General features: G+C 44.1%; 1 protein-coding gene across 2 annotated transcripts in view; it reads right to left on the bottom strand.

The window, feature by feature from the left end:
• CRTAP (cartilage associated protein) overlaps window positions 1-16024 on the bottom strand; it is a 106912-nt gene that overhangs the window by 11931 nt on the left and 78957 nt on the right. Inside the window, exon 2 of one of the 2 annotated variants that reach the window (XM_053467166.1) lies at window positions 84-750. In XM_053467166.1, the coding sequence (XP_053323141.1) occupies window positions 84-584 (501 nt within the window). In that variant the 5' untranslated portion in view covers window positions 585-750. Of the gene's footprint in view, window positions 1-83; window positions 900-16024 lie in introns of those variants that run through there. The other variant, XM_053467165.1, reaches the window with a different exon arrangement.

Raw genomic sequence — 16024 nt, 5'->3', positions numbered from 1 at the left:
AAATATTAAACTTTAGAAAGTATGTGGTCTACTCAACAAGGACTAACCAGGTCCACAAATACATGAGTGACAATTTACAATACCTTGAAGTAAGCATACTGCAGGAACTTGTATGGCTCCCTGTCGTGGAATTCATCTATGGTCTCTCTAGTGGGCTGTGACTGTCTGAAAGCTGGAAGCCCCTGCTTACAACGTTTAAGGCACTTGGCCCTCATCAGCAGGTCGCCAAACACCTTCAGTTCGGGGAAGCCAGCAAATCGTCCAAGCTGGACCGCTCCTTCTTCTCCTTCGGTTCTCTCGTTCTGTACCGGATGGTTGTCTGGCATACGTGCGGTGCTGCAGTTCAAGTTACAGAAAGCCTCGCTGTCCCTCAACAACCGATAAAGCCTCAGACTGATCTCCAAATAATGTACAGTCTCGGGCCAATTCTCATTACTGTACTGATCCAGTCCGTACTTGTAAGCAGACTCAAGAGGCATTAGCTCATCCCGGGGGTAACTCCTAAAACTGTACCGTTCATACTGAGCGCCCACCCCAGCTAGGCACAGAAGGACGGCAAGAAAGCAATAGCGGGACCGAACCATCCCGGAGCTGGTTAAACCGATCAACAAGCACGCGCGGGTAAAAAAAAAAAAAAGTCCGACCAGCAGTAAAGCTAAATATACTCTTATGGTTAATGTACTCACCGTCCTCCGCTCGGTATAAAAAGGTTTAATACTTCAAATTTCTAGATAACAAGCAACTGACTCACTTTGCGCACCCAGGTAATTAATATCTATTTCTCTGTCCAGCAGCTTCCAGGCATGTATTCCTAGTTCCTGTAAGCGCAATACACCGATATTTAACTTTTTAAATCTCTTGCTAACCCCCTGCACAGTTACAGTCACTAAGCTTGATGCAAGTACCACGTAGCAAGGCTGCAAAGGGGGAGGGGATCTGCAGAAGGGAAATCTGTGAAGTTTCTGCCTGCTATAACAGGCGGGGATTTCGCCGAGGAATGTGGTCTTAGGTTTCCAGTCCTGTGTAAGTAAGACCCCTGCTGGATAACTCATTGCATACACCCAATGACACGTTGGGTTGTATTTGGTGCTTTGATATAATTTGGTATAATTGTCTGTACCAGTATGTCTCAACATGTGTTAATATTATTGTCAATATTTATCAGGGGCTAGCCCCTGCTGCCAATGTATATAAATATTAGACCCTACTGCTAATATATATTTTAATATTACATCCTGCTGACAATACATTTTATATTGGAGAAAAAAAAAATAAATAAAAAAAAAAAAAAAAAAATAAAAAAAAATAAAAAAAAAATCGGACCCTATGCAAGCAGTTCCTTGGGCCCTGCTCCACGCTCCCTAGCATGCAATCACGCCCTCCGCTCCCGCACCAAATAAATATTTGCCACACTGGATCAGAATCAGACATGCAAATCCTGCATTTGCAGATATACAATAATAACATATGGAAATATAGCATAGCAACAGAACACACAAACCCAGCATTGCAGGTATAGATGAACTGGAAATCACATAAACTCAGCACTGAGGGTATAGATTAAATAAACAACTGTTAGGGACCAGGAACCAGACGGACACAAAACGTAAAAATGCAATCACCTTTATTGTAATGACAATAGTGAACAAAGCCAAATCGTGATCCAAAAGCATATACCAAAAGACAAGCCGGGGTCAGGAACCAAGACAGGTACTCAGACAAGCCGGGGTCAGGAATACAGAGATCAGCGAAGTCAGGAACAAGCCAGGAATCAGGAGCCGGGATGGACGTCAGAGAAAGCCAGGTCATACACAGGATTTCAGGATTTCAGGATTTCAGGATTTCAGGATTTCAGGATTTCAGGATTTCAGGATTTCAGGAACACAGCAATAGCACTTGCAGCCAGAAACAACACAAGGGCAAGGAGGAAGTGAAGTTTAGCTGCTTAAATAGCCAAAAGGGGCTGGCTGTGGGCTGGACAATGGGCTGAGTCACAGGAGTGACAGGAGTGTAGCCATGGCAACCCAGCCAGGCTGTATAGCCTCCAGCAATGCAGCAGAAAAGCAGCTAGACCATAACAGTCCCTCCTCCTCAACGACCCCCTCCCCGCGGAGCAGGGCCGGGTTTGAGGGGAAAACGCGAGTGAAAGCCACGAAGGAGAGCGGGAGCATGGACATCTGAGGCTGGAACCCAAGATCTTACCTCGGGACCGTACCCCTTCCAATGGACCAAATACTGGAGCTTCCCACGGAACCAACGAGAGTCGACTATGGAGCGGAGCTCGAACTCCTCATGGTTGTCTACAGTCACCGAACGGGGGCGAGGAGTGACTGTAGTAAAACGATTACAGACCAGAGGTTTCAACAGAGAGACATGGAACACATTGTGGATCCAGGGCATAGGCCACAGGGTTTACCCGTCGAAGGATACAGAAAGGCCCCACATACCGGGGAGCCAGTTTCTGGGAGGGCACCCGGAGGTGGAGATTTCTGGAGGATAACCAGACCCTCTCCCCGACCTGATAGGAAGGCGCGGGTAGGCGTTTACGATTAGCCTGGAGCTCCTGACACTGTTGTGAGCGTTGAAGTGCCTCCTGAACCTGCACCCATGTGGAACGGATCTGCTGGAGATGATCCTCCAGTGCCGGAATCCCCTGGGAAGTGAAATTATCAGGAATCATGGAGGGCTGATACCCATAATTCACCATGAAAGGGGAGAACCGGGTAGAGGCCGAGACAGCACTATTATGAGCAAATTCCGCCCAGGGTAGCAGATCCGACCAGTTATTTTGGTGGTCCGAGATGTAGCACCGCAGGAATTGCTCCAAGCCCTGATTGGCCCTTGTGTAATGTTAGGGACCAGGAAAAAGACGGACACAAAACGTAAAAATGCAATCACCTTTATTGTAATGACAATAGTGAACAAAGCCAAATCGTGATCCAAAAGCATATACCAAAAGACAAGCCGGGGTCAGGAACCAAGACAGGTACTCAGACAAGCCGGGGTCAGGAATACAGAGATCAGCGAAGTCAGGAACAAGCCAGGAATCAGGAGCCGGGATGGACGTCAGAGAAAGCCAGGTCATACACAGGAACACAGGAACACAGGAACACAGGAACACAGGAACACAGGAACACAGGAACACAGGAACACAGGAACACAGGAACACAGGAACACAGGAACACAGGAACACAGGAATAGCACTTGCAGCCGGAAACAACACAAGGGCAAGGAGGAAGTGAAGTTTAGCTGCTTAAATAGCCAAAAGGGGCTGGCTGTGGGTTGGACAATGGGCTGAGTCACAGGAGTGACAGGAGTGTAGCCATGGCAACCCAGCCAGGCTGTATAGCCTCCAGCAATGCAGCAGAAAAGCAGCTAGACCATAACAACAATACATGGAAACATAGCATTGCAGGTATAGATCTACAGAATAACACGAAACCCCAGCTTTGCAGGTATCGATCAATTGGAATTCACATAAAAACTCATTAAAGGTATAGATAAAACCCCTAAATTACAGGCATAGATCATCACAGGTTGCACACCCCAAAGCCAGCCCTGGCATCCACACTGCCCACATAGAACCTGACCAGCAAACAAATTACACACATATGACTTGCCATCTTTGTCCACAGCCCTACCTGTGCCATCTTTGTCCCATAAACACCCTGCCTGTGCCATATTTGCCTTTCCATAAATCAATTATACATCTATGATACACAAAACTCACCAATTCACACTTTTATTCACATAATTCATTCACACAATCATGTATTCTCTCACTCATTCACACAAATAATTCATTCTCACATATTCATTAATGCATTCTCACTCATTCAGACAAGTCATCCACACATTCATTTATTCATACTCACACTCATTCACACAATTCATGCACACATTAATTCATTCATACTCTCACTCATACACACACTTCATCCACACATTAATTCATTCATTCTCTCACTCATTCACACATTAATTCATGCATTTTCTCACTCATTCACACAATGCATCCACACATTAATTCTGTGATTTTCTAACTCATGCTCACTCTTTATTTCAATATTCTTACTACCCCCTCCTCACTATTTACGCCCTCTCCCTCCCTTCTCACTATCTACCCCCTCTCCTCCCCTTCTCACTATCTACCCCCTCTCCTCCCCTTCTCACTATCTACCCTTTCCCCCTTTGTATTTCACTTACCTTTCAGAAGTCCTGCCGTGGGAGTGCGAGGCATCTGTCTCGCTGCTCTTCCCGCTTCTCCGGTGCTTTACTGTTGATCGCCATAATATGACGCCATATTCCGGAGCTCAGCATGAAATGCTGGCATCGCGTCTGAGCTAGAGGCCTCGCGGAGGAGACAGAGGGGCGCTGAGTGGTTGCTGAAACCTTTTTTAGTACCGCTTGGGGCCCCTCTCTCTCCGCGTCAAAAAAAGAAAAAAAAAAAAAAAGTCGTCCTTTCAATTCCGGATTGAGGCTGCCCGTGACCCGGGACTTAAAGTCCCATTGCGGGACTGTCCCGGGCAATCTGGGACATGTGGTCACCCTACTACCCATACATGTGTGAGGCTATAATATTGACCCTGCCGTCGTACTCTATATGACCAAAAGCATAATGACCTGAGCATAATACCGTTATGAACTTGTTGCTTATGTAACATACCGTATTTGCAAATGCTTTGAAAAATACCCATCGTCTTATATTCAAGGTTGTCTTATAATCAGACCTCAAAAATAGCACTGCAGGGGACACCGATCCTCCTCTCTGACACGATGTCTAACAATCTCCGCTGTTGCCGGTATTTCTGTGCTCCACCATAGAAACCCCGGCGGAAGTACTGGCCAGCAGCAGCGGAGGTTGTCTATGCACATCGTGCAGATGTTCACCGGCTGCCGGAAAGGAGGATTCCCTGCAGAGCTGCAGAGGACCTGGATCGTCCTCTCCGACAGCCGGTGAACGAAGCGCAGAGACAATCGCCGCTGCTACCAGACACTTCTGCCGGGGCTTCTATGACGGAGCACTGGTGTGACATGATCTTCCGGTGCTGTCATACAAGCCCCGGCGGAAGTCCCGGGTAGCAGCGGGGGTTGTCTACGCGCATGGCACAGACGTCCACTGGCTGCCTCCACTTGACACCAAGGAGTCTGGAGCATGGGGGACAAGTCTAGGGATGAATCGGTAAGTTGTGGGCCAAATATAAGGCATATCAGGTGGCAGGGTGGCATATATGGGGAATAAGGCATATCTGGAGGGCAGAGTAGCAAGCCGTGGGGCAGATGTGCATAACTGGGGAACAGGTTGTCAAAAGGAAAAAAAATAAATGCATTTTTCTCAATCATAGTTTTTATTAAATAGAAAAAAATAGATTACAAGTGAATTAATATTTACCAATAAAACGTTTTTCTTAAAGGTTAGTCTTATATTCAGGCTTTTTCTTTTTTTCTAAATTAATATTAAAATTTTGGGGGGTTGTTTTATAATCGAGCAAATGCGGTATAACATATAATACACAAGATTTTCGGAGTGTATCTGTAAGAATTTGTGCCCATTCAGGCAAAACATCATTTGTGAGGTCAGGCACTGATATTGGATGAGAAGGCCTGGCTTGCAATCGGCAGTCCAATTCATCCCAAAGGTATTTAAAGGAGGATTCTCAGTGCCCGTTCAATGAGTCTGTATGTTACTCTGGGTGTTTGTGCTCTCTGCTGTATATCTCATTTGCCATAATTGTGTACCAGACCTCGGATTGTTTCTTGACCTCGCTCCCGTGCTGCCTGCCCCGACCTCGGATTGTTTTTGGATCTCGCTCCCGTGCTGCCTGCCCCGACCTCGGATTGTTTCTGGCTGTGTTACAACGTTTAAGGGAGAACGCTCTCTACGCCAAAGCCGAGAAATGTGCCTTTGAAAAAACAAGCCTACCCTTTCTTGGATATATTATCTCGGCAAAGGGTCTTGAAATGGATCCTGAGAAGTTGAAGGCGATCATAGGCTGGCCGGGTCCTAGGACATTAAAAGCAGTACACCGCTTTCTTGGTTTCGCGAACTACTACCGGCGCTTCATCCGCAATTACGCCAGCATTGCGTCCCCCATTACAGCACTCACCAAGAAGGGGGTCAACCCTAAAATTTGGTCGGATGAAGCCATCAAAGCGTTCACTCGGTTAAAACTTCCCTTCATTTCGGCTCCGATCCTGCAACGTCCTGATCCTGCTCTCCAGTATATCCTGGAGGTCGACGCATCAGAAACCGGCGCTGGTGCTGTACCCTCCACATCCAAGTGCCTGCCGTGTGCCTTCTACTCGAAAAGGTTCACACCCGCAGAACGCAATTACGATGCAGGGAACCGGGAACTACTGGCAGTCAAACTTGCCTTCAAGAATATTTGGTCGGATGAGAATATTTTTTTTTCTGTGCTAGTTAAGCTTTTACTGGCATTGGAAATAATGAATGGATCAGAATTGTTAGCTTTATATTGCACTAGGATAGCTCCCAGTCCCACTGGACTTGCATCCACAATCAATTCAGTGCGTAAGGCTGGATCAAAATAAGCCATCAAAAGAGGCTTGGCATTCTTGAGATCATTTGAATTGACATCTCTGTTTGGTGAGTTCTCGCAATGGTGCATTGATTGTTGAAAAGTTTTCAATGTATCTAACACAGTAGCTGGACATGCCAAGAAAGGAACAAATTTCACTTACATTCTGAGGAACTGTGGCCATTTTGATTGCCTGTACCTTATTTGGATCAGGCTGCATTCCAGCTGCCGAGAAGATGTGACCATAAAACTCCAAGGAAGTTTTGTTAAATTCACATTTCTGTTTATTCAAGGTAAGAAGAAAAGAAAAGAAAAGTAAAAATGTCGGTGCGCTAAGCTAGTCTCAGGCTCACAAAATACAAATGTATAATATGAGGCCTACCAAACAGTGTGAGCATGCTGCAAATACAGTGTGTTGGCTGTACAATGTTAATTGGGAGGAGGTTTAATTGCACCTCCCCCAACACATTAATAAGGTTTTGGTAGCAGTATAAACTGCTTTGTGTGCCCACTATGTAGGAGGTGAGAGTAGGATCTCACCCTATTGAGAGTGTGCCTTGACGTGGCGGGTGAGCTTAATTATGCTTTGGCCAATTCATTTAACCAAAACCTCTCATTTATATTATGTTTATATATTTGTTGCCAACTTTATTAGGGTGAGAAGCGTATTCAAGGTAAGACCCTGAGATGATAAACACTCAAAAACAGCACGTAATGCACAATTGTGTTCAACCAAATACTACCAAATACTAGAATGTCATCACTGTAGTTGAAAACATTGGGAATATGATGAATTACATTCCTTATAGCATCTTGAAAAATTTCTGCTGCAGAACAAACCCCAAATGTTAACCGTTTATATCTTCTGAGGCCTAAATGTGTAGAGAATGTTGTTAGGTATCTGGATTCCGGGCTCAATTCCAGCTGATGGTAACCCTTATTAAGGTCCAGTCTTGAAAATACAGTTGCGCCATTTATTGTGGGAGAGATGTGTATTTCTCACTGAATGGCAACGTTTGGAAGGCGCATGTCAACACAAAGTCTTACCTTGTCAGGAAATTTTGGTTTTGGAACTACCACAATTGGAGAAACCCATGGAGTGGGACCAGTGACACATTCAATGATGTCTTGTTCTTCTAAACTTTGGCGTTCTTCCACTTTTTGTCTCAGATTAAATGGAATTCGCCGATGAGCTTGTGCAGCTGGGCGAATGTTCTCATCCACATGAAGATGTACCTGAAAGTCTTTCAATTTTCCAAGGCCACTGAACAAAGAAGAAAATTAGTTTAGCATATGTTGTACATCCTTGTCATCAGGATCAACTATCGTATGAACGATCTGGATGAGACCCAGGTTCATGGCGGTATGGTAACTAAGAAGGCAGCCTCCAGATCCTTGTAAGATGTAAAAACTTGTCCTCTGACTTTTATCCTTGTAACTAATGTCAGCATCAAATTTTCCCATAGTAGATAGTGGGATTTGCTATCCGTATGGGAAGATTTTAGTGTGAACACTTTCCAGAACAGGCTTCAATTTCAATAGTTCATATGTGTCACTGTCTAAGATATTCACTGATGCTCCAGTGTCAATAGTAAATGCAATGTCAGCGCTGAATAAAGTAACACTAGGAGACTGTGCAGATTTACCAGTGGAAGTAATGAAAAGATAGTCACCCGTCATGGCGGAAATCTCCTCTGCCTCTTCATGCAACATGCAGCAAAATGGTTCTCCTTCCCACATTTGCTGCATGTCTGGCCTAAAGCTGGACATTTATTTATATGAGGAAAGTTCTTCCCACATCTGTAACATGTTTTATTCCTTTTTGTTTGGATGTCAGGTGTAATTTTCCATTGAAGCTGTCTGATAATCCGCGATTTCTGTGGCACGAGCCATTTTAAGAAGGTCAGGCAGAGTGTAGTCTTGCTGTAATGCTTTGCGTCGTATAGTAGATGATGTGCAAGATACAATTACTTGTGTGATAATTTCATCATCAACATCAGCAAAAGCACATCCTTGGGCCAGTTCTTTTAAGCGTGTGACATATGTGTCCATGGATTCTTCTGGAAGTTGTTTAGTAATCCTAAATTTGTATCTCTCATATCTGAGATTCTATCTAGGGTTGAAATAATCTGTTAAGGCTTTGGAGCAGCCACAGTATGTATCAGTATATGCAGCAGATAGTGTGCTGAATATGTCATATACCTCTGTGCCAGCATAGTGTAGTAATAAAGCTCTTTTTCTTTTATCATCTTTTATGTCCATAGCATCCAGAAAGTTGTCAAATCTAGTAAACCATTTCTTCTTATGCTGATGCTAAAATCTCCTTTCCTCAAGTCTCATCTGATGACCCCGTGTCTTTTATAGAGACCTCTTGGAGAATAGATCACTAGAGAGCTGTTTATACTGACCTTGCATGTATTTGTACAATGTGATCAATGTGAATTTACACTTTCAGGTATGTGTCACTAACAAACACCCCAATATGTGTTCATCAACATCTTCCGAGTACAGTGAGAAAAAGCATGCATACTTTTGCCAGGTCTTTGGGGCTAAAAGGCTATATTTAGGAGCTGCACATTTTTTGTTAATTTTTTACATCTGGTCAGTCTGTCCACAGGACATTTTTGAAGCTGGCCAATTCAACTTACCCCATCAAACCATAGATTTTGAAAACTAGACACCCCAAGGTATTTCAAATGCTAGTATTATAATTCTTCCCATGCAAGGAGTTTTGGGAAGACACATGTCTATTTTTATGACTTGCTTATAAAAAAATTAATTGTTTTGCTGTGCTGCCACATTTTTTAACTACCGTATTTGCTCGATTATAAGACAAGGTTTTTTTCAGAGCAAATGCTCTGAAAAATACCCCTCGTCTTATAATCGAGGTCGTCTTCTAATTAGACCTCAAAAAAATGTCTGCTGGGGCCAGGCTGCTTAGCGTTGCTTTGGTCCCTAGCAGCGTCTCTTCTATTAGCAGCAGGAAGCTAGCAGAGTGTCAAATAATTCTGCCTCCCCCTCCTTCCTCTGGGGGCGGGGCCAGAGAAGTTGCTCGCACAGCCGGGCCCCTGCAGAAGTCTGCGAGTGGGAGATCTGCAGTTCAGGTAAGGGGGGTGGGGGGTTTGAGCGTGTGTGTGTATGTGTGATTAATGGAATGAATGAGTATTTAAATGTTTGTGAATGAGTGTGTGTGTGATAGCATGGATGTGTAAGGGGGGGGTGGTAGCATGGCATAGGGAGGCTGTACTCAAACTTCTATCATCCCCAGGTTCCAGCATGTACTGGCTGCCTTGGCTTGATAGGAGTTTGATTGCTGTTAGCAGTTATATATATATATACCTCCAGAAATGCCTTTTAACCCCCTATATGCCACTCTGGCATATAGGGGGTTAAAGGGCATATCATGGGGCAGAGTGGCATATAGGAGGGCATAAGACATTTCTGGAGGCAGAGTGGCATATAGAGGGTTAAAAGGCACATCATGGGGCAGAGTGGCAAATAAATGGGGATTAAGGCATTTCTGGGGGCAGAGTGGCAACCTTGGGGGCAGATGTGCATAACTGGGGGGGCAGGTTGGCAAATAAAAGGAAATAAAAAAAATATATTTTTCTCAATCATAGCTTTTATTAAATATGAAAAAATTGTTTACATGAATTAATATTTACTAGTAAAACTTTTTTCCTATAGGGTAGTCTTATATTCAGGCTTTTTGTATTTTTCCTAAATTAATATTTAGATTTTGGGGGGTCGTCTTATAATCAGGGTCGTCTTATAATCGAGCAAATACGGTATATTTTTTCTTATATATTTTACTAATCGTATTGTGATTAATAAGCTGAGCTCTATTGACTTGCATGGTTGAATTCAAGTTTTCTTTTAAAGCAGGCGCATGTTGTGGCACATGGCGCATGTTGTGGCACATGGCGCATGTTGTGGCACATGGCGCATGTTGTGGCACATGGCGCATGTTGAGGCACATAGCGCAAGTTGACATTCTGGGGAGCGGTGGCACGGGGCCCCTGCAGTAATATTCGGTGTTGCACAAATGATGCTTTTTAAATGGTGGCACCCACCCCACTTGTATTTATTGCCCTATAACTTGCAAAAAAACCTAAAAACTTGGGTGTTTCTACAATAATAGAAAATACATAACTTGCTTTTGTAGGTGAGTAAAAGATTTTTCAAAATAAAATAAGAAAGTGTTTTTCTTTCAATTTTCCACCATATTTATTTATTTTATAGGAAAAGTAAATGATATGATCAAAAAATGGTATCTAAAAAGGATACCAAGGTGTTCTGATATAACTTAACAGCCTTGGTCACAAAGGGTGCAATAAGAAAAAAAGCAGCCCAGTCCTTAGGTGGTTAAAGTGCATTTGATGGGTGGACTGTGCCTTTAAATCCAGACAAGGAGAACATATTAAAAACTCATAAGCCAAATTTGAGAAACGGCACAATTTGTATCTTGGTAAAATGGTGGTTACTAATGTAACATGATATGCATCTTTTTCCTGTACCCTCCTCTCTAAATGCCTAAAGGGATTTGGTGCCTTATAACTGACCCCTTAATGACAAAGCCTGTACATGTACGGGCTCAAAGTGCATTGTTTTTAATGGGTTTAGGGACCGCCCATTGTCCTTAACCCCTTAAGGACCGGGCTAATTTTTCGTTTTCTACCCTGTGGGACCGAGGCTGTTTTGACACTTTTGTGGTGCTTGTGTTCAGGTGTAATTTTCTCCTCACCCATTTAGTGTACCCACATAAGTTATATATTGTTTTTTTCAGGACAAGATGGGCTTTCTTCAGATACCATTATTTTGATCGTATCATCTTATTTACTATAAAAAAAATAAAAAAAACATGGTGAAAAATTGAAAAAAAAGACATTTTATGACTTTTATTTGAAAAATCTTTTACTCACCTAAAAAAGCAAGTAAAAAACTAGCTAAATAGATTCTACTACTTGTCCTGAGTTTAGAGATACCCAATGTTTTTATGTTTTTTTGCTGTTTTTTGTACGTTATAGGGCAATAAGTACAAGCAGCGTTTTATGATTTCCAAATCTTTTTTAACAAATCTGGTCAGTCTGCCTACATCTCCTCTTTGGAACATCTTTGAAGCCGGTTAACTCAATTTAACCCCCTCAAACCATATATTTTTGAAAACTAGACACCCCAGGGTATTCCAAATGCTGTTATTTTAACCCTTTCCATGCACCAATTATACAACTACACTTTGTCAAACTTTGTAATAGTAATTTTTTTTATTTTTTTTTCCACACAAATTGTACTTTAGTTATAGATATACAGGTTCTGGTATATGTCACTATCAAACAACACCCCAATGTGTGTTCAGGAACATCTCCTGAGTACAGCGATACCCCACATGCATGGGTTTGTCAGATTGTTTGGCTGGTAAAAGGCTACTTTTGAGGCATGCGTAATTCAGGTGGTCATTTGGTCATTCTGCCTCCATCTCCTCTTTGGAATATCTTTGAAGCCGGTTAACTAAATTTAACCCATTCAAACCATATATTTTGGAAAACTAGACACCCCAGGGTATTCCGAATGCTGTTATTTTAACCCTTTCCATGCACCAATTATAGAACTACACTTTGTCAAACTTTGTAATAGTAATTGTTTTCACACAAATTGTACTTTAGTTATAGATATACAGGTTCTGGTATATGTCACTGTCAAACAACCCCCCAATATGTGTTCAGGAACATCTCCTGAGTACAGTGATACCCGACATGCATGGGTTTGTCGGGTTGTTTCAGATTTAAAATGCCACATTTGGGAAGTGCGCTTTTTTTCTCCATTTTGGTCAGTCTGTACCTATGCCCTATCTGTGAGCTAGGCCACTCCAATTTACCCCATCAGCCATTTTTTTTATATATTAGACACCCCTTGGGTATTTGAAGTGCTTTTATTTTAACTCTTTGAGATTTTTGAGAAATTTTAGCACTTGCTCAAAATAATAAACTTTATTTTTTTTTTTTTAAATTCACCGTTTATTGAGCAGTGTAAAATACAGAGACCATGAACAATATGCAAGTGTAAAAGTAGATGGTAGCAGGTAACATACCAAACACAGATCCAAATGAGGGTAAACAAACCATCAAATAGCATAGACGGCACAGACGATATTATTACATAAAGTCTCCTGTGTGTAAAAAGAAAAATGGATGCCACCAGGTCGATCCAGCCCGGCCACAAAAGGCAGAGAATCGTGGAAAAACCAGCAGAGGTAAGGTGACAACACATTCTGCACACATCAAATAAACGGAGCCGAAAAAGGAAAATAAACATATATAACAGAACCAGAAAACAGCTCCACAAACAGTTGCTCCGGATAAATATGAATACATAAAAGAGGTGAGACGGTAAAAAGAAAAATGTATAAGGAGGACACATGCAACAGAGTAAGGACCTGCGTCGACCATCCCTACCCGTCACCCGAAGAGTGTAGTGAGCCGTCGCGACTGAGCATATTCAGTGAGGGGAGCGCGGGGGAGTAGTAGCCGTGAGGTACTGACCCAAAATGTCCCTAAAATCTGCTGAGGCAACAAATTCATGCCACCAGAACCAGCGCCTGGTATGCTGGTAACCCTTTCCCCTGGACGCCCAGACTAACTCCTCCATTTGTTCAATAAGATTTACCTTCTGAAGCCACACAGAGATTGGCGGGGGAGCGGATGTACGCCAAAACTTGGGTATCACGGCTTTGGCCGCATTGAGGAGGTGTATAGTAAGTGTGCGCTTGTAAGCTTGAGGCGCAAGTGAGGTAAGGTGTAACAAAACTGCTTCTGGTTTATCCAAGAGATCCATGCCACCCACACGCTCCACCACCCGCAAAACCACTCGCCAGAAGGACTGAACTACCGAACATTGCCACCATATGTGGTACAAAGTCCCCCTGTCGGACCCACACCTCCAACAAGTATCAGAGACTGAGGGAAAGAACCTATGGAGGTCCACGGGCGTCCTGTACCATCTCGTCAAAAGCTTGTATGAGCACTCCTGAATCCTGCTGGAGATGGAGCCCCGATGAATAGCAAACAAAACCTTATCCCAGTCCTGAAGGGATGGTGAGACGGAGAGATCCCCCTCCCACATGCTCATAAAATAGGGTTTCGAACTGGATGCGGAATCCAAGAGCAGGGCATAGAGCACTGACAAGAGATGCGGAGTCTCTGAGGTAGAGGAGCATAGCAACTCAAAGGGGGACAAAGGACGGGACAGGAGGGGGTCCCTGGGAATAGACAGCACAAAGTGCCGAGTCTGAATGTAAAACAAAAGTTCTGCCGAAGACAAGGATTGCTTACCATAGAAGGTCTCGGCCAACACAAGCCTATCACCCACAAACATGGAATGAAAACGCTTAATACGCCATGGGAGGGAAGGTTGCAGAGGAGACCGGTGAACAGACATACTAAGGGGGAAATTCGGGTTAGGAATAATCGGATAGAGGGGGCACGGACTGGAGGACAAAACGCCCTCCTTCACGACACTGGCAAACACACGTAAAGTAGCGCAGACAGTAAGCGAGGACCTAGAGACAAAGTGTTTCTTAAAATCCAGTAGCCAAGGAAGGCAAGAAAGAGGGATGCCCACCAGCAACCCCTCAATCTCCAACCACTGCTTAGACACCGAGATGGACCACTCCGTAATCCTACGGAGATGGGCCGCCCGCCAGTACTTCTCCAGATCTGGTAACCCCAGACCACCTTTAGATTTAGCTCTAATTAAGTGGGCATGGGAAAGTCTGGGCGATCTAGAGCACCAGACATAGGAACGAAAGAGACGGTGACATTTCTTAAAAAATAAGCGAGGAAGAAAAATAGGTAAGGTTTGGAATAGGTATAAAAACCGGGGAAGAATATTCATTTTAATAACAGCCACCCTGCCGAACCAGGAGACGTGTGTGTAATCCCACCTCCGCAGGTCCGAAGACACGGCCGCAAGTAACGGGGTGAAATTCAGCGAGAAGAGAAGGGAAAGATCCACGGGAATCCGCAAACCTAGGTAAGTAAGGGCCTGATCACAAATCTTGAACGGAAAATCACGCTTCAAATCCGCCAACAGATCCGCTGGGACGTTACAGCATAACATCTCGGACTTAGAGAGATTTATTTTATAATTGGAGAGCGCACCGAAGGTTCGCAACTCTCGAAGCATGTGGGAAAGGGAGTCCAGAGGGTTCAAATTAATACAAAGCATGTCATCAGCATATATTGCCAGTTTGTGTTGGACCCCAGCCACAGGAATGCCAGATATAGAGGCGTTCGCCCGGATAGCGTTCGCCAAGGGCTCCATCCCCAGCACGAAAAGAAGAGGCGAGAGTGGACAGCCCTGCCTAGTGCCATTCGACAGGGTGACCTGATGAGACACAAGCCCATTGACCTTAATCAACGCCGTAGGGTTATGATACAGGGCCCTAGTCCAACACAGAAAATGCCGTCCGAGATGCAGTCGCTCCAGGACACGAAATAGGTAGGGCCAGGCCACCCTGTCGAAGGCCTTCTCCGCGTCTAGCGAGGTCAAAGTGAGCGGAAGACGTGTACGGTTAGCCAAATCAATAAGGTCAATAACTTTCGTGGTATTATCTCTAGCCTCCCTGCCGGGGACAAAGCCCACCTGATCTCTATGGATAAAGCGGGGAATATAAGGTGACAATCGCATGGCCAAGATTTTAGCAAGGAGTTTAATATCCGAATTGAGTAAGGAAATGGGACGATAACTACTACAAATGTCAGAGGGCTTATTTGGTTTCAAAATCAAGGAAATATGAGCCATGTTAGATTGGGGAGCAAATTGGGAACCCGAGGTAAGGGAGTTAAACGTATTCACTAAATGTGGGCCCAGGATAGGTAGGAACTTCTTATAATAGGTAATGGGAAGGCCGTCCGGCCCTGGACATTTTCCCTGTTTGGTGGATTTGATAGCATCCCTGACCTCCTCCAGCGTAATGGGGGAATTAAGGAGGTCCGATTCCTCCGGTCGCAAGGGGCGAGGTAGATGTTTATCCAGATAAGCGTCCAGAACTGTCATAAAGTCAGGACAGGACTCCTGAACAGAGGGTAAATTATAAAGGTCCTGATAAAACTTGCGGAAGCAATCTGCGATCTCAGGGGTGGAGGAGACATGAGTACCCTTGACAGTGCGGATCCGGGCTATAAAATGTTTGGCCGTCTGAGTCCTAAGAGCCCTAGCTAGCAGCTTACCGGGCTTATCCCCATATTCATAGAAGTGTCGTTTAGTTAAAAGAAACTGTCGCTTAAGGCGACGGTTCGTGAGAGAGGCTAATTGGGAGCGCAGAGAGTCCAGCTGGATCAAAATAGAGGGGTCCTGGCGGAATTTATGAAGTGCTTCCAAAGCAGCTATTTTCTTAATTAAGTCAAGAGTAGCGGCTAACGCCACCCTCTTAAGCCGAGAGCCAATTTGTATAAACTTTCCCCGTACCACCGCCTTATGGGCCTCCC

Source organism: Spea bombifrons, chromosome 5 (assembly GCF_027358695.1).
Source record: "Spea bombifrons isolate aSpeBom1 chromosome 5, aSpeBom1.2.pri, whole genome shotgun sequence".
NCBI lineage: Eukaryota > Metazoa > Chordata > Amphibia > Anura > Pelobatidae > Spea > Spea bombifrons.
The sequence above is the reverse complement of the archived record's forward strand: the minus strand, read 5'-3'. Positions and strand labels throughout refer to the sequence as shown.